This window comes from Oxyura jamaicensis, chromosome 7 (assembly GCF_011077185.1).
Source record: "Oxyura jamaicensis isolate SHBP4307 breed ruddy duck chromosome 7, BPBGC_Ojam_1.0, whole genome shotgun sequence".
Classification (NCBI taxonomy): Eukaryota; Metazoa; Chordata; class Aves; order Anseriformes; family Anatidae; genus Oxyura; species Oxyura jamaicensis.
Genome location: NC_048899.1, coordinates 13,486,124 through 13,510,316, shown reverse-complemented (window position 1 = coordinate 13,510,316; position 24,193 = coordinate 13,486,124). Strand labels below are relative to the sequence as shown.

The following is a 24,193-nucleotide window of genomic DNA, read 5'->3' as shown; positions in this document are numbered from 1 at the left end:
AAAAGCAAAGACTTCACGTGGCCCCTGTCAGGTGCGTTAGTTTCAGAATGGCTTTCTGCCTCCCTTCCTTTCAGCTAACCCTGTTCTCTACAGCACAATTCCCAGCAGATCTTCTTTGGAGATTATTTTTTAATTTCATAATCTCCTTTAAATTATTTGAATATGAGAATGAAGGGGAAACTCTTCCTTAAGGTGGAGCTTCTTGTCTGAAAAAATGCTAGGTCTTTTGCTAGGTTTTAATCACGCAGTGGTGGAGCTGTTTTTTTTGGCTCAGGTCTTTATTCAAGAAACTACTGGGCTTCCTTTCAAACTATGCATTTTGGTATATTTGGCTGACAAGGTTCTGCTGTTACCTTGTAGTTTGAGAGCAAGGTGCTTTGCTGTGGAACACGATGTGAGTAAAAGCTTCAGGGACTGATGTGTACTGAGCCTCATGCAAGAACGAAGGCCTTACGATATTTGGAAGGACAAGGATGATTAGTTTTCAAAAGATGTGGTGGAGGACAGGTATCAGAATCAACTGGTGAAGGAGTCCTGTGGAAAGAGAAGTTTGGAACATGGAGAGAGGTGGGAAGGGAGGGCAGAAGGCTGGAGGAAGCAACCAACTGAAGTAATGAGTCAAGGATTCTTGCCTCTGCTTCTTGGACGGCTTTATATTAAACTTGTGCTAAAATACCATGGGAGGGGCTTATGGAAGTAGGGACTGAAATGCTTTTGAGGTGACTATCCTAATGCATTATGAAAGTATACTTTCATAACCTTTTTATTTCTAGGAACATATTACAATATATAGGAATGTACTCCTGGACATATACAGAAATAAAGCATTGTATAGAGAAGAGTGACCTGCTGGCTGGCAATTTCGGTCATGTTTCCTTCTTTGGAGTGACTTTGCTAAATGTGAATAGTAAACAATTACCATGATGCCTTTTGCTGCTGTATTAAAATAACGTGTAATTTTTGTCCAACAAACTGTGTCGTCATGGACTTTTAAAGTAGAGTTTTATTCTGAGTATTATATGTTTTTTTAATAACATGTAAATAAAGATCTAAAAATTAGTGTGCATCTTTCCCAGTTCTTGCTGACTCTGGTTGATGATCTTTGAGGAGTTAGCAATTAGAAGTTAACGCGCACAGCATGTTGGCTCAAGCCGCATTGACTTCATGCTGATGAAAAGAGACAGTTCAGTCCTTCCTCCTTCCCTGCTATGTATATTCCTATCACCTGGAGCCATCTCTGGTTGCAGAATTTGTGTTGAAATGACTGCCTTAACCAACTTGTCAGAAGACTAAGCCAGCAAAAAAATAAAATAAAATGGACAATCTACGCTACCTTAGGGAATTGAATTGACTCAACTTGGTTTTGTCAAGTGCCAGACACAAAACAAAGAAAAGGCTGGACTCCACAGTTATGGTAGGTGCCTGTATTGGAAGAGGGATTAATGGCACCGTGTTGCATTGGCTTGGCAAAATACATCACTTCACCCTGAGATTCTCCAAAGGAGAATGAAAATCAGTTGTTTTCCTGTCAGATGCTTTTAAGCTCAATTTTCTGCCCTGAAGGGTTACAGCTGTTGCTGTAAGTAAATAGGTGGCATTAAAAGATGAAGGTAGTAGCAACACCCTGCTTTTACTCTCCAGCTCTGGAGGAGCTGCAGCACATCTCTTCAGTACTTTGTAATACTTTCTGAGCTTCTTGTAGTTCCCTAGGAGGTCATTACACACAGTCTGGAAAATATGTTTCTAAACTAGGGTCTTGGTTGTCTTATGTATCTCTTTATAACATCATTTAAAAGGACCAGAGTAGCATAAGAGTGATCTAAAAAACAAACAAACAAAAAACCAAACAACAACAACAAAAAACAAACAAACCAAAACAGGTCCTCCCCAGCCTGGCCCATGCTGTACCACCTTCTCCCCAGCTTACTGTTCAGTAGTTCAATATTCTGGCCAAGCAGTATGTGAAGTTTTGCTTTCTCTTTCATAACCAGAGAGTAGGAGGCATAGCATCATTTTTTTCCCAGAGGTATTGCATGACTTTCTTTTTGAAATAGATTGAAAATTCAGATGTTTTGAATGTAGCTTATATCTTATGTTTGGGCCATTTAAATTAATACTGAATAGACTGACATTAGCTATACATTGATTCTTAGCTCTTTTGGCAAAAAAAAGTGATCATACTTTCTCCTTTATAGTTCTCACTGCTAGTCCTTCATAATCAAAGTAGTAGCTGAAAACTCTGGAGTGGGTTCATGAGTCAGTTGCACTATCTGATGGGAAAAATGGGCTTGAGTTAGTACTTGGTGTTCTATATTCATTAGCTGGCATTTTAAAAAATTATTAATTTTAAATATTGGTATGTGTAAATTTGTGAACACATTGTCAAAACTGTTTTCATTTTTCATTCTATTTATTTCCCTTTAAAAAAATATTAATAGAGTTGTGTTTTATTGTATATCTGGAATAATAGTGTTGATAACAGTGTTCGTGCTGTATAAGAACTGCAATAACTACTGTTCACTATATTTTCTTTGGTATAATCTTGATGGCTTTATTTCTGTTTATCTATTATGTTACACTGTACTCAGGTGTAGCAATGAAATATCAGTGAGATAAACAAGAGCCTAAAAGGACAAAATGTGTAATAGTTTTATCTATAAAATGAAGTGGGACAATGTGACTTGCCAAAGGTCATAGGAAGAACTCATGACCAAGGGGGTAGAACCTTATGTTCCTTATTTCCAAATATTGTACTTGACTTACGTTCCTTATTTCCAAACATTGTACTTGAACTACACAGACACCTGACTTATGTATTTCTCAGATATTTGTTACAGAAATTAAGTCCTCAGATACCACTCCTAGATGCTGGGCCTCTATTGTCAGATAACAGTCCAATAAATGTTATGTTGTTGAACTGTTGGTGCTTATATTTTAACAACACATTTCTGCAAACTGTTCTATTTTCTATAGTACTTTTTTTTTCTTTTGTATGTTTTGATCAATTTTGCTGTAAACATGAGATACTCTATTTGTTTAAAATACAGTTTAACACTTAAAATTGTTTTCTATTTATTTAAACTGTATTTGAGTGCATTAGTGCTTCACCCTTTGATATGGTGTATTTAGACAAACTTTTTTATTAAATAAGAGATTACTGTAAATAGGAAAAATGTAGGATAGTCTAATTTTTTGAAAACAGAGACGGGATAAATTGAGGCATAAGACTTCCTAGAAATTCATATATCAGGCAGGCCTTTTTTCATGCTGTATTTGGGGAAAAAAAAAAGTGGACATGTGCAGAAACTGTGAGTACAATTAGCGTCAAGCAGATAAATCCAACTCTAATCCTGTTTACACTCTACATCAGACAGATGTGCTGAGATTGATTTAGACAAGCTCTTGGCTTATAGTAATTTTTTTTTAAGTGCCATATATTCTGTTTTTGTTAGGTCTTTGTTAAATGTTAAGTGCTGTTAGTTTTACTCTTCCTAACGCCTGTAACCTACTTTATACAGGTTCCCTCTCAGCTCTCATGATGACAGGGCAGCCTGGTAGAAGAGATTATCTTTATTCCTTGTAATTAAATTGACTTTTTTTTTCGGAAGATACAACAATGGGAAGTGGGTACTGAATTAAATAAATAGCATGATATCTAATAGATGTATACTTAAATCTCTTGCAAGAACAGATGGTACCCAATATCTTTCTAAGTAATGTGAGAGGACAGTTAATGTCCTGAAACAGCTAGCAATAACCAATATGATACTAACAAACTGATAGTTTGTTGTGTTTTTTTTTTTTTTTTTTTAAGTTTAAAAAAGTGTCTAATCCAATATGTACTTTATTTTTAAAGTAAGCTTGGTTGTTACTACCTGTTAGAGATATTTTATAATAATATATACAATATATTTATAAATATGCTTATATGTACATATAAATATATAAAATATATACATAAAACTCATTAATTAATTTTTCATCTGAGTTTTTTAATCAAATTTTACTGTATTTGTGATAATCTTATTTTCAGTAAAAATTGAAGATTAAAAATTGTACAATAGGCCTAAGACCTTGCATGAAAACTTTTCAACTGTAGTAAAAATTGCCTGTCCTGATCATACTAACTCATTCAATATTTCCTTTACAACTTAAAACAGGAGGATGATGCTTTTGTATGATTCAGTATTCCTATAGTTTATATACTTCTCCAAGGTGTATTTGAAAGTGGGTGCCAGTAGAACAGCTAGAGTCAAATACTATTTTTGAAAATGTGATGCTGCCTAGTAAGAATGGATTATTTTAGTTTTCAAAAGTTTTGATGTGCATCTAAGCAACAACTTTGTCAAAAGTAGAGGAAAGTTTAAAAGCAAATGAAACTCTGGCTGAAGTAGTAGCATGAAGAGACAAGATGAGGTGGGCCTTAGCTGACTGACAACTAAGGTCATAAGGTCCAGCTCCTTCAGCCGCTCCTGGAGAACAAGTCCTACGAGGAGCGGCTGAAGGAGCTGGGCTTATTCAGCCTGGAGAAGAGGAGGCTCAGGGGCGACCTTATCGCTCTCTACAGATACCTTAAAGGAGGCTGTAGAGAGGTGGGGGTTGGCCTGTTCTCCCACGTGCCTGGTGACAGGACGAGGGGGAATGGGCTAAAGTTGCGCCAGGGGAGTTTTAGGTCAGATGTTAGGAAGAGCTTCTTTACTGAAAGGGTTGTGAGGCATTGGAACAGGCTGCCCAGGGAGGTGGTGGAGTCACCATCCCTGGAAGTCTTCAAAAGACGTTTAGATGTAGAGCTTAGGGATATGGTTTAGTGGGGACTGTTAGTGTTAGGTTAGAGGTTGGACTCGATGATCTTGAGGTCTCTTCCAACCTAGAAATTCTGTGATTCTGTGATACTATGGAAACTACTAGCAGAAATAGAGTATTAGAGGAGGCCTTCATTTTACTGTTCTGTGCAGGACAAATAGACCAGTGTTTGTAATGTATTTACGGTTTGTACGCATAATGTTAGCACAAGAAAATTTATGATGTTCTCAGCAAAGCTAATATTCCAAAATGTTATTTAATTTAAATTATTTAAAAAGCAAACCCATTTAGCACATTTGTCTTGTCTGGGTGAATAACTGCTGAGAAGCTGCTATTATCCTTCATCTGTCGTTGCTTACCCAAGTTCCTAAAACACTGTGTGTGCTGGAATGTCCAGTGGCCTGTGTGTCTGACAACAAGTGTTTCTGGAAAAAAGATGAGCAGATCTCCCCTTTGAAAATGCTGTTTTTATAGTCAAGACGGGTCTTAAATAAGCATCTATATCTATAGTTCTAGACAAGTGATCCAGGATGTTGCTGTTTCATTTAAGATCTACTTCTTTTCCTGCTCAGAAAAACTTTCATCGTGCTGAAGCCCTCAGCTTAATGTGGGGTATGAGGACGGGAGAGCGCTGGTTTTGTGGTCTCAGTGCTGTCCGTCCCCTCCAGGAAGAACGCTGCAGCAGCATTTCACAGCTGCTCCTGGGAACTTCCATGTACTGTAGGGCAAAGACCTGGTACCACAGACTCTGGTATGCCCTTTGCTATTGAGAAACCTCTTGACTGAGCTACTGCTAGATTACAAAAAGGTTTCTTTTTCTAGCTTTTTTTGCCATGAACTGCGAGGGGCTCTTTATTGGTCTATAGCACATTGCGTCTGCTGTAAACAAATAGACAGCAGAGAAAGTTTGCTTTTCCTGTCCAGAATATCTGACTCCTACAGGAATGGTGACTTCTTTCCTTCAGTCTGTATTTGACTGGGTTTGTTTTTGAGGAATAGGGTGTTTTACATCTTAAGAAAACAGAAAAGGAACAGAATAAGTCTATACCACAGTGGCTCAATTATTACATCTCCGAAAGGCATTTGCAACTAGTGTCATTACATGACGCCGTCAGCAACCACAAGATCTTTGTGTATGTCAGCCCCAAGATAAGCAAGCCTTCATTTCATGTTCCAGCCTGGCGCAACTCTCTCTGGGGCTGAGAGTTTTAACTGTCACAAGCCCTTTTGAAACTGTTTTTCTTGTTGTCTAAATCAAATATGTAACTTGAAAATGAAAGAAAAGATGGGTGATGTGCTTTCAGTGTATTTTTCTGGTGTTGCTCAGTGGTTTTCTGATCTCTTTCTAGTCTAAACCCAAAGGGCAGCAGTAGTATCAATTGGAAAAATAAATGAAATCTATATATATATAATTAGCTATATAGTCAGCTTGGGTCCTAGCACATTTTCTGATCTCCGAGAGAGATGATTCAGAAGAAGAGAATGAAGAATTTGCCTTGTGACTTCAATAACAGTGCAAAAAGGGGAGGAGGTGTCGCTTTTTTAGAGCCTCAAATTTGTTTTAGTCCTTTGAATCAAAAAAGAGATACTACAGCCACTTGAAATTGTGCTATTTGTATAGCAGGATACCTAACCTAAATAATAGAGTTGGTAAAATATAAGATCAGTGATTGACACATGTGATATGCAGTAAGTTTCAATATAGGCATGAGCAGATGCAACAAGTGAAACTAGAGACGAAGCCATAACAGTATTGTTGTTTTTTATTTTGATTTAAATATTACTCCTAGTTGGTAACTTTTTTTTTTCCTCCCTACAGGTGATTCCAGTACAGTTCTACAGGATGAAGAGGAGATTATTGAGATGAAAGATGTATTTTCAGTCAAACTAAAACGCCGTCGTTTTGTGGGACAGAAAAAAGGTGGTACTTTATTGGGTATCACTATTTTTAAATGCTTGCGTAAAGAAGAAAATAAACTAACAGACTGCGCTGTCCATTTAAACAACTTAAGTGAAGATCACTGTAATTCATGGTTTAGACATCTAAAGGAAATTTTGAATGGTAAGCACTTAATCGGGGTTGATATTATTTCAGACATTTCTATTGGTAATGCATAAGGTTGAATGATGTTTAGAAAAAGTATTTTGCCTGTAGAAATTAAGACACAAATATATGAATAATGTCATTGGAAAATGCTGTTCACTACCGAAGTTTTACATGGTGAAGTATAAAATTTAACAAAGTGACAATGAATAAAGCATGTTTTAAAAAAATAAGCTGATGCTATATTTTGGAAGTGTTCAAATGCTGAAAATAAGTAGCTGATTGCATTCTGACAGAAGAGTCTTCTGAGAAATCTGTTTCTTAAAAAAAAAAAAAAAAAATGTCGGTGCTTTCACTCGGAATTGCTGCACATGTAATGGTACTGGAGTTGTTGCAGCACAGGATACTGTTCAGAGACTGCCCAGAACCTGTTCAGGAGTTCCTATTTGAGATCCACAGATTCTTAGAGGCTGATGGGAGAGGCTTCCTCTTCATAAAATCACAGTTGAAAGGGCTCTTAAGGCTCTGTAGGACTTTTATTGTATAATTAGATACTAGTGTATTGACACTAGTTAGTGATGGGAGGCAGTTGTTTTTTAAAAAAATATTTTTCTATATGCTATAATAATTTCAGGATGCTTTGTTAACCCATCAGAGTTGTATTTTTCATGGAAGTTGCATCAAATTTAAGAAATTAATATTTACTGTTTAGGGTGTGTGTGCAGGGGGGAAACAGCAACCCAAAACAAAAACGAGCCAAAGCTTTTCACTGTAATTTAATACTTTGAATTTTGGGAAGACCTGGAATATAGTACACTTGTGATTTAAAACGGAAAAAAAACAAAACCAACAAAACACAAACCAAACTCTCTGATTTATCTTAAAATTGTGTCTGTTTACTGACTATAGCAAATGAGTTTTTCACTACAGAAGAAAAACAATCCATCTTATAATAGATTATTAAAACTTCAGCTGAATTGTTAATACTGAGCCTGATTACAGAATTCGAATTTTACACATCTGTGCTGTTCGTAACAGCACTTCCAATAGTGATTTATAGTGTTCTTCTATTAACATTAAGCAGAAATAGAGAAAGTGAAATAACGTTCATTACGTGTGCATACTTACACTGCTTACAATATGCTTTGGATTTTCCAAACAAAATTGTGTATTAAAAACTGCCTCCCCTTACCCCTCTTGAAAGGCTTTATCACTAAATATCTAAATTTGCAGAAGTGCCAAGATTCTTGCAGATCTCTAGCTACCCATAAAGGCAAGGACATTTGCATACGGAGCAAATGTCTGTTTTGTTCCCAGATTACCCTCCATCCATCAGGAGCTGTGATACCATATGTTCACAGAAAAAAAAGAGGCAGTATCTCTTGCTCAGGTTGCCTTGACTTCGAGGTGCAGTCTCTGTTTTATAGCTTTGTAATTGCAAGCCACCTGAACCTGAAAAAAGCATTCTGTGTGATGTTGCTCTTTCCGGTTCTTCCTTCAGCTTTCGTGTTCCTCCTGAAGTTAAACCTCATGCAGCTTTTTCTTGATGCCTACTCAGTAGATTTTTCTCTTTTACTTCAGGAATAATCAGGACTCAGAATGTGTTGGGGAAAAGTAACCAAACGCAAACCCCCCAATACTGTTTATTAAAGTGTATATTGTTGTGAGTTCTGCAATTACATTAAAGTAATTATTCACACTGTTAGATTTTGAAGACTGCGTAGGTATTCAGACTGCCTTTCTGCCTTTTCCAGAAAATCAGCACGTTGGCAACAACATTTCTACACTGAATGTAGCAGAGATGCATTATCATTAATTCAAACAGTGTTGATATACTAACAATATAATTCAGGGAAAAAAAATTCTTCTGATTTAAAATGTGTCAAACATAGGCAGGAATGTCCCAGTGGCATACAACAGATCAAGGTCTGTTCTTTCTTCAGTAATTAAAGTCTCAAAAAGTGCATTGCATTGATATATCTCTGCTTACTTATAAGCAGAGACATAATCCTGCTGTATCCTTATATTTAAGGATATATCCTTATGGACTGCAAGACAAAATTAAAAGACCATCCTTCTAAAATAGCCAAAATTGAACTGTATTTCTTTTTTCTAATGTATCTTGTCAGAAAGTAACTTTTCATTAACTGATGAATTATTTACTTGAAGGATTTTTATTGCTTCTAGGATGGAGCAAATTAAAAGCAGGTGATTTACTGAAGTAGAGTGTCTATATGCTTAGGTACAACTGTTAGTAAATACGTGTTTTCATTTGTCAGAATGGCTAAATATTGCTAAAAGGTGCATCTCTGACAACTGAAAATAAATACAAATTCTATTTGTTTACCTTTTTTAGATTTTTAAGCATTGTTCATTTGTGTGTGTGTGTAACAGGGTAAAAAACACGTGCTACTGTCTTCCCATTTCTAAATAAATTCTTATTTTCTACATAACAGTGCTGTTGTCCAGATGCATGCCTGTGAGATATTAAGAGCTTGCTCAATGATACGATGTTCAAGAAAACTTTGATCTGTACATTGAGTATTTGTTAAACTGATGTAAAATGGCTGCTGCTACCTTAAGGCATGCACCTATGGAGCCCAGATGCTGGATTGGCTCCTGGAAAGCCCAAATGGCAGCTTAGACTGTTGTTCCTAGTCTGGTGTTGTATGTCAGACCTATTGTGCACCTGACTCACAATGATTTCCATTTATACATTGCATCTTTCTGTGCTGGGCTTATGGGCATGTGCTGTAGACATACTGTGTAAGCGGAATTCACTGCTTAATTTGGAATCCTTTCTGCATGCAAATGCCCAGGGCTGCTTAAAGGGTTAAGACAGCCCTGGAAATGGGAGAAAAAGGACAATTAGCAATGCTTACCTATTTCTTTCTTTCTTTTTTTTTTTTTGAATTTCTTTTAGCTGTGATGAGTGTTATTCTTGTTAACAGAGTTGATTTGAAAGAGTTTCACTTAAAAACCCTATAAGTTAACAGAAGACACTTCTGTTAAGAATAAATGAAGTAGCTAAAAATGCATAAAGTACATTTTATTTTTATATACCATTCTGTATTATCTCTCTCATGCTGGGATTTGATATGAATGTCTGAAACTTCATGCATGAAGCTTTAATTAAACCATTAATGTTAAACATTAACTTTGCTTAGTTAATATTAACAGTGGTGTCTCCATAGTTACATTAACAAATGTTTCATATTATTAGTTTTCCTCATGTATAATATTGTTACTGCTAGATAAAGTATTTATAAATGCATGTAATAACAACGTGATTCCAAGCTCTTAACTTTTGTAACATAAACCCATTTTCATAAAACTAAGAACCAAAAGCAGCACAGATGTATGTCTGAGCATAGCGTCTCTGCTGCCCTCCGAGCCTTTGTTTTCAGAACACCCTGATTGACCCACCACCCTTCATGGTTCACTGATTCACTTGATAGATCAAGTTTAAACTAGTGCATATTAGCACATTTGTTAGTACTAGAGGAACAGTTGGCCTTCCTGCTTTAGGCTGCAGGTTCATTTCAAATGGAGCAGCTACAGAAAACAATAACAGAATACCAGTTAGGACAGCACCAAAAGGCTGACAGACTGAAATCAGTTGCAGGCTCTAGTAAATAAGAGCAATTCGTTCACAGTGTTGTTTAAAGAAAGTTAAAAGATGATTATTATTTAAAAATACTTTCAAGAACTTTTCACTATATATTATGTGTTTCGCACTATATTGTGTGGAAATCTTGTCTTTGACTATGATTGGATTTTCTTTCAGTAAACCCAGTGATCACTGTGAATGATAACTAATAATTTTTGTCAGGATTATCTATTCACGTCTGTTGGCAATGAAACCACATGAGTAGTGTACCATCTCTGCTCAAATGCCACTGGTGAAATTAAAAAGAAATGAGCACAGATTTGGTCTTCCACCAAGAGCCTTTGGAATGCACCTTTGCTTGTGTCCTTTCATGACAGTATTGGTCACTTCTGTGTAATGCTTCTCTGCTCTTTTGGCAATACAAGATCCTGCTTCATATTCTCAAAATGATTTTTATAAAAACTTATCAGCAGGCATTTAAAGATTAAACTTTTTCCTCTTAGGGTTTTTTCAAGTTAGCAATGGTGGTGCATCAGAGAGAACTCATCAGCATACCATTTATAGGGGAAGAGTGTTGTTGCCTTACTTCTAAACAGTCTGTGTGTCTTATGCTACTATCACTTAAATGTGAGAGGGAGGGAAATTCTGTAACTAATAAGGTTGAGAAATTACTGCTTTATCTTTTCTTTATCATGGATTTTGTATGTCTCAGAGAGAAACAAAGCAGCCAGTGACTTCAAATTGAAAATCTGTGATGGTTAGCAACAACCTCTGAGTGTTGAAAGTGTTTAACATATTATGTAGTTTGGCATAAATGGGGAAACCATTTCTCCTTAAGTGCTGTTTTATTTCATGTGCACAATGTGACATATTTCCTGAGGATGTACTTTGTGTATTAAGGCCTCCTACTGAAGACATTCAGGATTCGTCAAGCATTAATGCATTGGGAGTACACTGCTACTTTAAATTTCTTTCAGTTTCTTTAAGAAATCTTCTAAGATTTACTAGCACAAGTTGGATAAATTGCTAATTTTCACTTGCAGATTCTCTGATGTGTTTAAATGAGTGAAAGAATAATTTTATGGGACTTTTATAATCATTATATTTTGATCTTAAGGAGTACTTTTCCTTTGACGCTAAAACAGTATTTAGTTATAATTTCTCAGAAGATTTGCACCTGTTCAGTTGTTGAGGTACAGGAAGTGGGGAAACAACTTCAGGAGGTCCTAGACAACACTTCTAAGGTTCGCGTGGCTGTAAAATTTGAAGTAAGACTCTATATGGGGCAGGAAAAAAAATCACTCTTGGTTCCTTTTGGAGTTGAGGACCATTGCTAATTTTCTTCCTGAGCGTTGAAAGCATTGTACTTTATCAGACCTAGCTTTCATTTGGCTAAACAAGTGGTAATCTAACCTAAAACTAAAAGTAAACTGAGAATTTGTAAATGAATTAATTGAATATAAAATTGTTCAAATTGTATATTTTAAGTAACTAGCAAAACTCAGGTAGTATTTTGCACCACCATTTGCTTTTTGTAGTAAATCGTCCTCACTGACTAACGGCAACTATAGGAATTCTATAAATGGGAACTTGAAAAGTAGTGTTTAAATAAAAATATTTACTGCTAATAATAAAAAAAAGTATACCATGAATGAAAAAATACTGCCACAGAAGAAATTTCATTGGCGCAGTGTGCAGGACTCAGTACTGTTTGCATAACAGTATTTCTCAGTGTTGCTTGTTCAGAGTTCAGGTTACTTTAAATACCTAAATGTAGCTTTTAAAAAGTAAAACAATCAATAATTCCTAGGTTTCCGAATGATATTACCAAGTTATCTGTTTCTTTGCATTTCTTCTCACCTCTTTCAAGATGAGGAAGTTTCCTTTGCGTTGCTTGATTTGTAATACCAGAAAACAAAAGTACTGAATTGTGCTGTCAGTTCTGTTGGGTGTTATTGTCATTGTGCCTGCTGGCAGTGTTTCACAGTAAATTTGAAAAAGAACATGTTTTGATATTTTTTGCCACTTGTCTTTTAGCTTCTCCACATTCAACATGCTCCTGTTTCAGGGTTTAACTAGGTTATGACATATACTTTTTTTTTTTTTTTTCCTGATTCTAGAGTATTTTGGTTAATGTGTGATTCATTTTTACTTTACGTAACTGTACACACAAAAATAAGCAGTTCTGTAATTTTAAGATACATAGCACATATCCAAGAAGAAATTGATACATTTTAATACTCTAATTTACATATCCTGTTAAAGTATTGTATTGGTTCTAATATTAAAAATGCAGTTAAGCTGTGGGAGTAGCCGGGTTGTGTGCAATATTAAATGTTTTGTGTTTTCTTTTTAGGCTTTCAAAATAGACCTAAATCCTTGAAAGTATTTGTTAATCCAAGCAGCCACAAACGAGAAGCCACTCATGTTTATTATGAAAAAGTTGCACCGCTTTTTAAGCTTGCTGACATCAAAACTGATGTCACAGGTAAGTTGCTTCAAAAGCATAGTTTAATCTTGTGTGAAACAAGTACTTAAGCATGAAAGACAATTTGAATCTTTATTGACTTAGTCTGCAAGTAATGAATTTATAATTTATTTAATGTAGTTATACAATGCAATGTATTTTTTCATCAAAAAATGTTTTAGTAATTCTGTTCCTCGTTGAATAGTTTTCTCCCCTATAGCCATCAATACCAGTAATATATCTTTTATACTTTTAAACCAAACATTGAATAGAAGGAAACAAGCATTTATTGTCTCACGGTCTTGTATATGTTTGCTGAGATTTCTTTCCTGCATTCTGATAGACGCATCTTAAAATATCACCTCTCTTCCTAGAAAATCCATTGGTCATGAGAGTGGGGCTGATGGGAAGAACATGCAATTTCTAGGTTCTGACTCAGTTTCAGGGGTAACCTGTAAGCCTAAGCGATTAATGGGATGGCAAGGGTAGTTCTCACCAGGCAGGCGGGCATGACTCGCTGTCTGGAGAACATGAAGGTACAAGTTTAATGTTGTAGTGATGCTACCTTCTGCTCACTAATAGGTTCTTGATATCAGGTTTGGATTTAAAGTTCAAAATTCTGCCAGACTTCTGCTTTCTGTCCTTCTGGCTTTCACTGAATTTGCCCTTTGGCTGTTTTATTTCATTGGCTTTCTGTAAGAAACTGAGCAGGCAAACAACAGATTTTCTTAGTGCAGTAAAATAGTAACGATCTCATTATTATTTCTGCCCCCTTCTGTGAAATGACTGGAAGTTACTTAAGTTGCATCAAATGTCGTCCCCCCAAATATCCAAGTTTACAGAGAAATGGTATTAGTATTTCCTGTTTCAAATAATTGTATATTCATAGCATTATAATTCCCTTTAATACACTGCTGTTCTTTGGTTACACACTTCATATCCATGTGAAGTGTAAACTCTCTTGCAAGACTTTTTAATATCAAAAAGTATTTTTACTGTGTCTGTTGTAATTAGTTTGCAAAACAATTGGTTCCAGATTAAAGAGATGGGGTTTGTCTTGTAGTTATTGCCTAAACTTCTTGTGAAATCATGACTAGTTTAGGCTACATGCCAGAAAGTGCTCTGAGAAAATCTGATTTAGGTATAAGAATACATTAATGCAATACGTGTTTGTATGAGATTTGTCTTGCTAATTCTATTACCTGTTTCTATATACTTTTAAATTATTTAGCCCACAATTTAAAGTAAAATCAAATGAAGATTAAAGACACAAAAAGTGTGAAAAAGAATTCAATCTGTTAGAACTATGTAGTAATTTTTTCTTAAACTCTCTTAACTGACAAGGAATATTAAAAGCTTTATGTGAGTTTTAATTCTCACAGATGTATTTTTCACCTGCAAGACAAAGTAGCGTAAACAAATTATTAATAATGCTGTCGTCTTAGAAACTGAGCATAATGTTGTTTGGTCACAATTTAAAAAATATATATTTTTTTATCATGCAGATTTTAATAAGAGATTACTAACTATGTCATGTTTTAAATCAGCTATTACTTAGCTGTTTTAAGCAACTATTTAAATAAAATAACCCTTTAAAAAATTCCTTACTACTGGTTAGTGTTTCTTTTATTTTTACTGTGAACATAACCTTGTTTGTAAAACTCAGCTAAAGGCAGAATTATCGTTAACTTTTGTAAGATTACGTTTTTAGCAATGTAATGTTATCTGAAATCCTAAAGCGTAATATATCAAATATGTACCAACAGTTTTAAAGATTAATTCATAGAATCTAGTATAAGCTATGATTATCACTCTTAGTGATTTTAAAAGCATTTTTCCTTGAACAAAAACAATTTAAAGTTTATTTTTGATTTTTTTTTTTAATTATGAAAAGAAACTTCTGTTTTTCGCTAGATAAATGTTTAATTGCTTACCTTTAAAAATAACGTTATTTTGCTAACATCCAAATACTGAAGTGCTTATTAGCTGCCTAACACTCCTCCTACAGGCAAAATGAGAAAACTACATTAGAGTTTTAAATGCTAGTGGAGAACTAAATAATTAAGAGCTATGCATTAAAAATAATAATAATAAAAAATAAAAAACAGGGGGACTGCATGAAAATCTTGTTCACTGGTGACATCTAATAAAACTCTTAAGTGCTTCATTTCAAGTAATTGTAACAGATTTTTTCCTGCAATAATTGTTACGGCTTTTATTTGTGCTGTTGAAGTGTGCATCTCACTATTACTGCTTTTCTGAAACGTGAGCAGTTACTTCCATAGCGGTGTACAAAGCTGTATTATGTACTACAAATTGAAGGCTTCTCTACAGTTTTTACACTGAAGATAGTTTACTTCTAGTCTTTACGCATATACTTCTTTAAAGCTTAAAATACATAGACAAAAATCTTAAAGCAAGTTTGAATCTCTGAAGTGATTTTGAGTGCTTATACAATGCAAGACTTTAAATATAATTAAAAACAACAACTACAACAACAAAAAATAGCAAACTTGGACAATGAAGTGATGAAAGACAGAACTCTGCTCATCCCATCTCATATTTTGGTAGCTGGTTCTTGATGTTACTGTTTAGTGGTTTTGGTTCTTACATGATCAACCTTGTCATGACTTAATTTTCACTGTCAATCAATTGGAATAAACTTCTTTAGATTTTTTTTTTTTTTTCCCATATTACTTTGCACACTAAAAATGCATTGATTTTACTAAATCAACCACAGGTCTAAAAGGGTAATGTATTTTTATGCAGTCTTTAAAACAGTCTTAAGAGTTTAGCAATTATGAGTGCTACTGTTGGGATATGACATTTAGAAGAATGGTGACTCTTCTAAAGTCCAGTTCAACAAAAGCTTCCCCCAAATCTCGGACACCTATGAGTATTGGCAAATACTGATGATTGGCTTTATTATTTTAGAAACAAGATAATCTTGCAAAATCCTACACAAACTTAAGAAAAAAATAAAGGTAACCCCAACAGACTCCTAGTTTGTCTTCTCTTTCTAGCTTTGAGTCTTCTGCTTTCATTTATGCACAATTACAAGCTGGGTGTTCTGGCAAAAACAGTAGCCTTCTCCCCTCCACCCCCATCATTTGTAAGGCAGAATCACAAAGGAAAAGAGAATGATTGAGAACTGGGCAAATAACATTGGTTTAAACTTGCAATACGCTAAATAACATTAATATTATTTTTTCCTCCAATGTTAACACCAGTTAATCTGTTGTTCTTATTAGCAGTTTTAATCCTATTGGCACTAGTCTGTGACATGAGTGCCAGCATTTAGGCATGTCATGTGGAAGTGTCCCACATTTTGAAGCATTGAACCAATTATATATCACTTTTTCTTTATGTGGGGACTGAAGCCTTAGTTTCTAGTTTTGCTACATGAGTTATGGTGTTCCAGTGTTTTGGACTCTATGATTCTGTTCAACTTGAAATCGCTCAATTCCTTTCTTTTGCCTACTGTAATTTAGAGCTTAGGAACAAAATGTCTTTGAAAAGGAAAACATTTTCAATTAAAATCTGTGTTAGAAATCGTTGAAAAAAAAATAGTATCTATTCCAGTTATGTTACCTGAATCCTTCTTAATCTGTGAAAGATGCTCTTTGTTCCTCTTAGCAAAATGTGTTTTCTTCCTGAATTACAACAGGACCAAAATTTTCAAAAATCTATCTTTTTTCCAGGTATCAGAATGACTTTTACATGGCCATCTGTAGGTTGTCTAGCCTGCAGAGAACTTTTAGACATGGTCTTTTCATTCCTGTGTTGATTTTTATTTATTTATTTATTTATTTATACTTGATAGATTTTCTGTAAGTTGTCATCAAGTTTTTTATTGGAAATTTCATTTTTTCATTGTTGTTTTGTCACAGTGCTTCAAAACAGATACTGTGTTCCTCTGCCATTTGCTCATCAAATTTTAAATTTCTTGGAATCATCCCAAGACTTATGCCTAGCAGTAGTTCCCTGTGTAATTTCCAAATTTCAGCTATTAGAAGCAAAGAAGATGGAGTTCCCATCAGTCTGTGACTGTCTTTTTTACTTTCTTTACTGATTTCTCTGTAGACTTTTGTTCTCTTTATGTTCATGTCCTTGTTCTTTGAGCGAATTAATATTGCAATAATAAATGTAACTTAACTGACGAGCATGTTTTCCTTTACAATATAAAATCTTATTTACCATACCGTTTTAATTAGATTGTACTCAGAACTTTCTAAATGTCATTACCTTCATTTAAAAAGCAGGCATTTAACCTGGTAACTAGCTGTATGTTTTCACAGGAAGATTTTATTTCTCATTGATTTAATGGTAAGGTATTTTAATCTTTCTGCATCATTTTTGTATGGTGCACACAAATTTATTGATTTTTTTTTTTGCTTGAAGTAGAGTTACCGTCTTTAAAACAACACTGAGTGCAGTGGTAGCTTTAAATACTGTGCTCTGATCTTCCAGAATAGGTCCTGCATGAAAGCAATTCTGTAAGTAATGCCTGAAAGTTATTTTAGTAATAAGCATTTATGTAGCAAAATGAGAATTATCTAACTTTGATATCAAAATAATTCTAATTTTTCATTAACAGTTTCCAATACGCCAAGTGCTAGAACTTTGCAAAATTTGAAGTTATGTGCTGATAGACAATTTTTAGTGCATAATGTAGAGATTTTATCATTTTGATTTTTCTTTTTTAAAGAATGAGTTAGATGCTCACTATTATACATTTGTGTTTGGAGAGAAGCATTTTCTATTTTTGTAAGCAGCATTTGAGTAGTCTGCAGAAATACTATGCTATAACAGGTACAGATACAGAATGATTGTTTTAGACACCACGACTAATAATTTTAACAGTATTTAGAAACACTGGAGAAAAGCCTCGAACTATGCTAGCACCAGGGACAGACAAGCATGAAAGATTAATGTAATTTTGCATATAATGATGCACATTCTTACACAAAAAATCCATCTGCAAGTGTCATGTCAGTCAGCGAAAATCTTTGATGGGTGGATGCAGCTGGGCTGTCTCTTCTGGCAAAGCTGGCCTAGAAAATGCTAAATGTAGTTATGATGCTTTGTGCCATCTGTAGTATGCCAGTTTATCCTGTCTTCGCTGGCATTTACGGTACTATGTAGGGTATCAGCAAACACAGAGACATCAATGTAGAGTGACAGATTCATTTCCTCCAGAGGCTATGAACTCTGGTGTATACTTGTGCCACCTTCCTCTGTGTGTTATATTCTGTTGTCATTGGTATTTGGCTTGGTTTCATACGTCTATGTTTAACTCATATTTTTGACTTGGCAATTTGCATATCCTAACACAAAGGCAATTAAATGTGATTGATACTGAAATAATTCAGTCTTAACTGAGGATATGCTTACATTTCCTTGAAGTTTACCAACTGTGTCAGTGCTAAAACTTCCATTTTGATGCAACCAACATCTTTTCTAATTTTCTGGATTTAAATGTACTAAATAGCCCTGTGTCTGATACCATCTGAGTTTCAGTGTCTGTCTTTTAGCTAGTCTGACTGTACAACTTACCTTTTCATAATTATAATGCATGTAATGGTCAGAAAATATGTTCTGAACCAAATTACTGTATGTTCCTTATGCTAGAAGGAAAAAAAATATTTTATCTAATCTTCTGATAATAAATAACGTCATTTTCCGCAGTAACTGAATATGAAGGACATGCTCTCTCGGTACTGAAAGAATGTGAACTCCAGGCATTTGATGGGTAAGTTGGTTAGTGGCAATGAATGTTAGTAAGCCTCATAACATTAGTTTTTATTTGTATTCCATCCAAAGCTATGCCAGTAGCTATTTCATGAATTACTGCATTTCAAATATATATTCAGACTGAGAAAATCAATTCTAATTAGGTGCTTTATTTTCTTATTACTTACTGAAAAAAAAAAATATTTTAGACTGATAAATAATGGTAAATAAACATAAAGCTTTCTTAAATACATTTCATGAAAACTTCATTCTGTATTTGCAAGAATGAAGCAAGTGCTTTGTATTTCACTCTATCCATTCAAATGCCTCTTAATGAGAACATTTTATCTAAAAGTTACCTGAATGTTTTTTTTGTTTATTTTTTGCTCCCATTAAAAATTCTAAAAATAAATTATTCAAGCTTATTTGAAGTCGAGAATTAAAAATTCTGTTCAGTCATTTTTAAAAACTTTGCAGCTGTGTAAATTAATACTGCAATCTTAGTTATTTTTACATTTACGGGAGCATATTCGGTTATAAATTGGAATAGGTTTGTGTGCTGTGGAAGTCTAACAGCATTTCTCAGAGCTGTTATCAGAATATGCAGTGAGCTACACAACAAGGCTTAAGTGTTTTATACACTGATTCAATTTTTAGTAGTTCTAGAAACTCGCAGAGATACGTGAGAAAATTTATCAGAACATGTATTTTAGGTATTTCAAATTTTGAGGATGATCTATTTCAATCTAATAACTGCCTTTTGGGGTGATGGCTGGGGAACCGGTTTGTCCTGGGAAACAGATATGAAGGGAAAAAGGAAAAGCCTATCATGTATTCTCTTGCACAAACCCCTTCTGCTCTGAACCATATTTTATTGTTTTGTCTGTGATCATTAAGTGCAGTTACTGGAGTACTTGTGTAAGGCATCTCTCTACTAGCCAGATACAAAGGGAAGTAGGAACAGAAGAAGCTGGAAGAAAATACCACGATGACTGGATGTCTGAGGTGAAAAGATCCCCATCCTTTCTAAGTTGGTTGTTCAAGTGTTTGTTTTTTGTTTGTAGTTTTTTTTCTTTTTTCTTTCCTTATGTGGAAATTAAGTAGGTTTTATTAGCAGAGGTTATGAGTAAAAATGAATTTTCTGAAGTGTTTGAAAAAAGTTTTATAATTTCCACAAAAGCCTGGCTTCCACCCATGTACTCATTCAGTAAAGCACGGTAGAGCATCCTATTCAGTAGAGCATCCTATTCAATATCTAACTTGGGATGCTTTTTTGATGCGAGGTTGTAGGGAAAATGAATTGCAAGGGTAATTTTTTCCATTGATGTAGCTGGTGATATCTTGATGGGTTATTCAAGAAAACACTTTGGTGTTTCCCAAATAAAATTTTAATTATAGTTCTAGTTTATTGAAAATTAAGCCAGAAAATGTATGGGATCTGTTTTGAATCGAAAATTAACTCCATAGCTATGAAATCATACTACAGATGAAAAACCACTCTTTTAGCAATTCTAGTAGCCACCTGACATGGTGTCACTTTATTCACTATTTCCAGTGAATCTTGAGAAGTTTTACTCGTATACTGTGCAGTGTTGTTTGTGACTTGGCAGATTCCAGTCGTGCCCTGGTTTCTTGTCCAGCTTTGTTAAAGTCAGATACTGTATCTGTCTCTTAGTTCCCTGTTTACAATGTAAACAGGAGAACAGTGCTTCCCTACATCCAAGACAGGACAGGTTTTTATTCATTACAATAGGTAAGAAGTACAGTAAAATACAACTTCTGGTCTTGAATTTCTTTCCAAAAGGGTTATGTTAATGTTGTCTTTCCAAAAGAGTTATGTTTCCTGCATGTTAAACAGTACATGAAGTAAATTAGAAGCTTTCAACTTGCAGTAGGGTGTTGGAAGTTCTTTGTATTTGTATCTCGGTGCTTTCTGTAAGCAATACTGCTGTGTTTTAATTCTTTGTCAAAGCTGTTTTTGTCTGGCTTCTATTTCAGTTATTTTCTCTGATTTCTCCAGCTCCCACTATGTTTTGCAAGATCATAGACATATGTCATGCATCTTGTATACTTCAACTCTTTTGCTCTCCCCCTTTTTTCTTTCTTACTGACATTAGAAATTACCCATGTTGGCAACGTGCTTTTTCCCTGCCTTGGGGCCAAGCTGTGGTGAGAAATAGAGTGCATTTGTGATGCCTCTGACCTGCATTCTCCTGTTTGTACAGTTACAGAAGTATGCAAGGTATATACAGGTATTTCTTCCCTAATTAGGGGCCTAAACTATTATGGATTTTGTTTAGAGTAGCTTGGGTTAGTCAGACTTTAGGGAACAGTTGATTAAGAAACTTGTGTCTGATGGCTAGACAGATGTTTTTTCCTCTAAGAAGGCTTCTTCATGGTCTTAGTTAAATCTGTTTGCTCAAGGCTTTCTACTCCTTATGCATAGCAGGTTCTTGCTGATTAGGTCTGGAATCCCTGGTGCCTGATGGTATCTCTTATTTCTGGCCAAATAGGCAACTCTTAATGATTAATGTTAAATTAATAAAAAACAAAGTTTGCATATTTTTGTTGTTATTTTGTGGATTCTTCATCTGTGTATAACAACAACAAACACAGCCCCCCAGAATTAGAAGAATATATATGTTTTAAAAAGTATTAATATCCAGCATCCACATTTAAGTCCCTCTAGGTGTACTGTTTATCATGTTTTTGTTGCTGTGGCAGGGATGTTTAAGCCTAGGTATAAAACAAGAACTAAACCAAAAATGAGATTTAAAAAAAAAAAAAAAAAAAAAAAAAAAAAAGATGATTCCTGATTACAGGCAGGAAGAGAATGGACTCCAAATTTTCTTTCTTTTTTTTTTTTTTTTTTCTTTGAGCAGTGTTTAGCTAGAAGAAAGTGGAAATATTCCCGAGAATTTAGTAATTAAAAAATAGATAGAACCTGTAATAGTTGAATTTAAACATTTAGAAACACTTTTTTTTTTTTTTTTTTTTAAAGCTTACTGTTTTTCTGTGGTTGAATTATTGGACAGTTTCACAACTGCATTCATACAGATGCATGAAAGAAATGCTTAGTTTAAGTGCCTCCTAAAGTAAACCTGATTTACCTATATTTTAAAAATTTGGAGTACACTATTACCATTTTTATCTCTTAAATGTGTACCTTAATAACCTCTAACTTCCAGTCATACAGATTTGGAGAATCAAATTCTAAGTTACTTAACTAAAACTAAAAATAACAACAACAACAAAAAAGACACTTGCTGTAACTGAGCTTTTACAGACAAATGCATTCCTCTCTATAGCCGCAGCAGGTGGGAGTTTAATTACATGCTCCAGAAGCAGTGATTAAGTACCTTCATGCAAAGGATTGCTGGAACTATGGTTTTATACCTTGCTAAATCCCTCAACTGCCTGCATACTATCTGGGATTAACTGTTTTCAAGTATTTTTAGTTTTATTGTAATATTTGGTGAGTTGTTATTATAATGGTAATTAAAAAGCAGCAGAATGCTTGTGTGGGTCAGTACTGAAAGGCTGGAAGAACTTCTCCACTTGAGCACGTGCTTAATTCCTGTGCCTGTCCGGTTCTGTGGCTCCAGTGCACTCACGTAACTTGTGATAAGGTGAGTTGTAATTTATAAGTTGTTAAACACAGTTGTTACTACTTGGATAGAAGGAAGCAGAAATAAGGATTCTTATGTCTTATTAGTTAATATTCGCTGATCTGGCAGTAAAGCCCTAACAAGTCTTTAAGAAATAATGGTTTTTAGCTACTTGCAATGCTGTTATGTGGACGGGGAGTTGCAGCTGTGCTGTCCTTGTTTGCTCAGTTATGAAACAGCTTTTGCATTTTTGTTTTGTAATAGGGTAGTTTGTGTCGGTGGAGATGGATCTGTCAGCGAAGTTGCTCATGGTCTCCTACTTAAAGCCCAGATAGATGCTGGAAAAGGTACAGACTATATACCAGCACCTGTCAGAGCGTCAGTCCCTCTTGGAGTAATACCAGCAGGTGAGGCTAAACAGTACTGTTACATTTTGTCAGTCATCTGTTTTAAGTCCCTCAAGCATGCGTTATAGTTCTGGCTACTGAAAGCAGTTCTTGGTGCTAAAGCTTCAGTTACTTAAGGGAACTATTGAATAAATGACCTAAATTAGTGATTTAGATTGATTACAAATGACTAGATTTTAAATCATTATGATAATTTATAGTAATGGCACAGATGAGCTCTTTGCCTAAAGGTAGTAGCTCTGGGAGACTAAAACTAAAATCATCTTCAGTTGATCCATGCAAAGATCACATTTTGCCCTTATTTGCCAACAGAAATGATACCAAATGTAAACTTTATTTTCTAGAATGTCTTTAATATAAGCCATGGTGATTTTGCTTCTCACTCTAGTTTTCTTGGCAGATTCTCATTTGGATTCATGCTTGCGGTCTATTTTTAAATGGTGTGCTATGAATACATTTTTCAGATTATATTAAAAAATACTGTGCCCTCAAAACTGCTTATCTCTTCTTTATTTCTATAGACCTGAAAATACATAAAATACATGCTTTTCTTTTGAAAAATACTCTTGCTTCTTTCTTCACTTGTACTTAAATCTTGTGTGTTTTATTTTTTTTTCCCTTCTCCTCCAACATTTCCAATTTTCCCTTTTCAGTATTACTTGGATGAGCTAGAATTAGTACAGGAAAGGCTGATGCTGCACTGGTATCTTCCATTTGAAACAGGAGCCGTATTTTTGTGTGGAAAGTACCCTGTGGTGTGGCTGTTGATGTGATTGTAGTTGTAATTCCTCAGATGTTTTTAACTAGTAAGGAAAAAAGCCCTGCAGCCAGGTGAACAACAAATCGTACTTTTCAGCTTTTCACTAAAAAGGGAGCAAGTCACTTCCAGACAGAGCAAGCATGTTTTAAGTGCCTTAATTTGCACTTCTGAAAGCACCATTAAAACCAGCTTCTAAAATGGTGGCTTCTAAAAAGGCAAGATTTTACAAGCTTTTTTTCAAGTTAAAAAAACAAACAAACAAACTTGAAAATGTCTTGGGAAAAGATGCAATGATCTCAAAAATGAAGCAAACAAATTTTATATCGGCAATTTGACCATCACTTGTCAATTCTGGTGCTGTGAATGTCTTGATGGTGATGAGATGGAATCTCTCCAGCTCTTCGCTCCATGCTCTCTGGCTGTACTCAGGTCACTGTGCGTCATCATTAGTGCTTATTGTCTTCAGTTTGTCAACAGATGAGTGCCATCATCAAAAGGGGTATGTAGACCTAAAAGAATGTCATGTTGAATTCCTTGGCAATAGACTTCCTTGAAAGAGTCAGAGACCAATTTATATAATGATAGCGTGAGAAACTTCTTAATAGTTTCTTTAAAATGTTCTGAAGCTTACTTTATTTCAATACTGTTGACATTTCAAAAAGTAGTTAGGAAATAGGTAAGTGTGATACTTGCGTACATGAAGAAGATGTACCTTAATGGTTGACTAATCTTTCCATCCCCATAAATCCATTGAACCAAAT

The 24,193-nt window shown here is 34.8% G+C and overlaps 1 protein-coding gene across 5 annotated transcripts in view; it reads left to right on the top strand.

The window, feature by feature from the left end:
• The window catches only part of CERKL (ceramide kinase like), a 55,925-nt gene that overhangs the window by 19,547 nt on the left and 12,185 nt on the right, over window positions 1-24,193 (top strand). For all 5 annotated transcript variants that reach the window (XM_035331485.1, XM_035331490.1, XM_035331489.1 and 2 more), the window contains exons 2-5: window positions 6,623-6,865; window positions 12,814-12,945; window positions 18,613-18,676; window positions 22,530-22,672. In XM_035331485.1, the coding sequence (XP_035187376.1) occupies window positions 6,623-6,865; window positions 12,814-12,945; window positions 18,613-18,676; window positions 22,530-22,672 (582 nt within the window). The remainder of the gene's footprint in view (window positions 1-6,622; window positions 6,866-12,813; window positions 12,946-18,612; window positions 18,677-22,529; window positions 22,673-24,193) is intronic.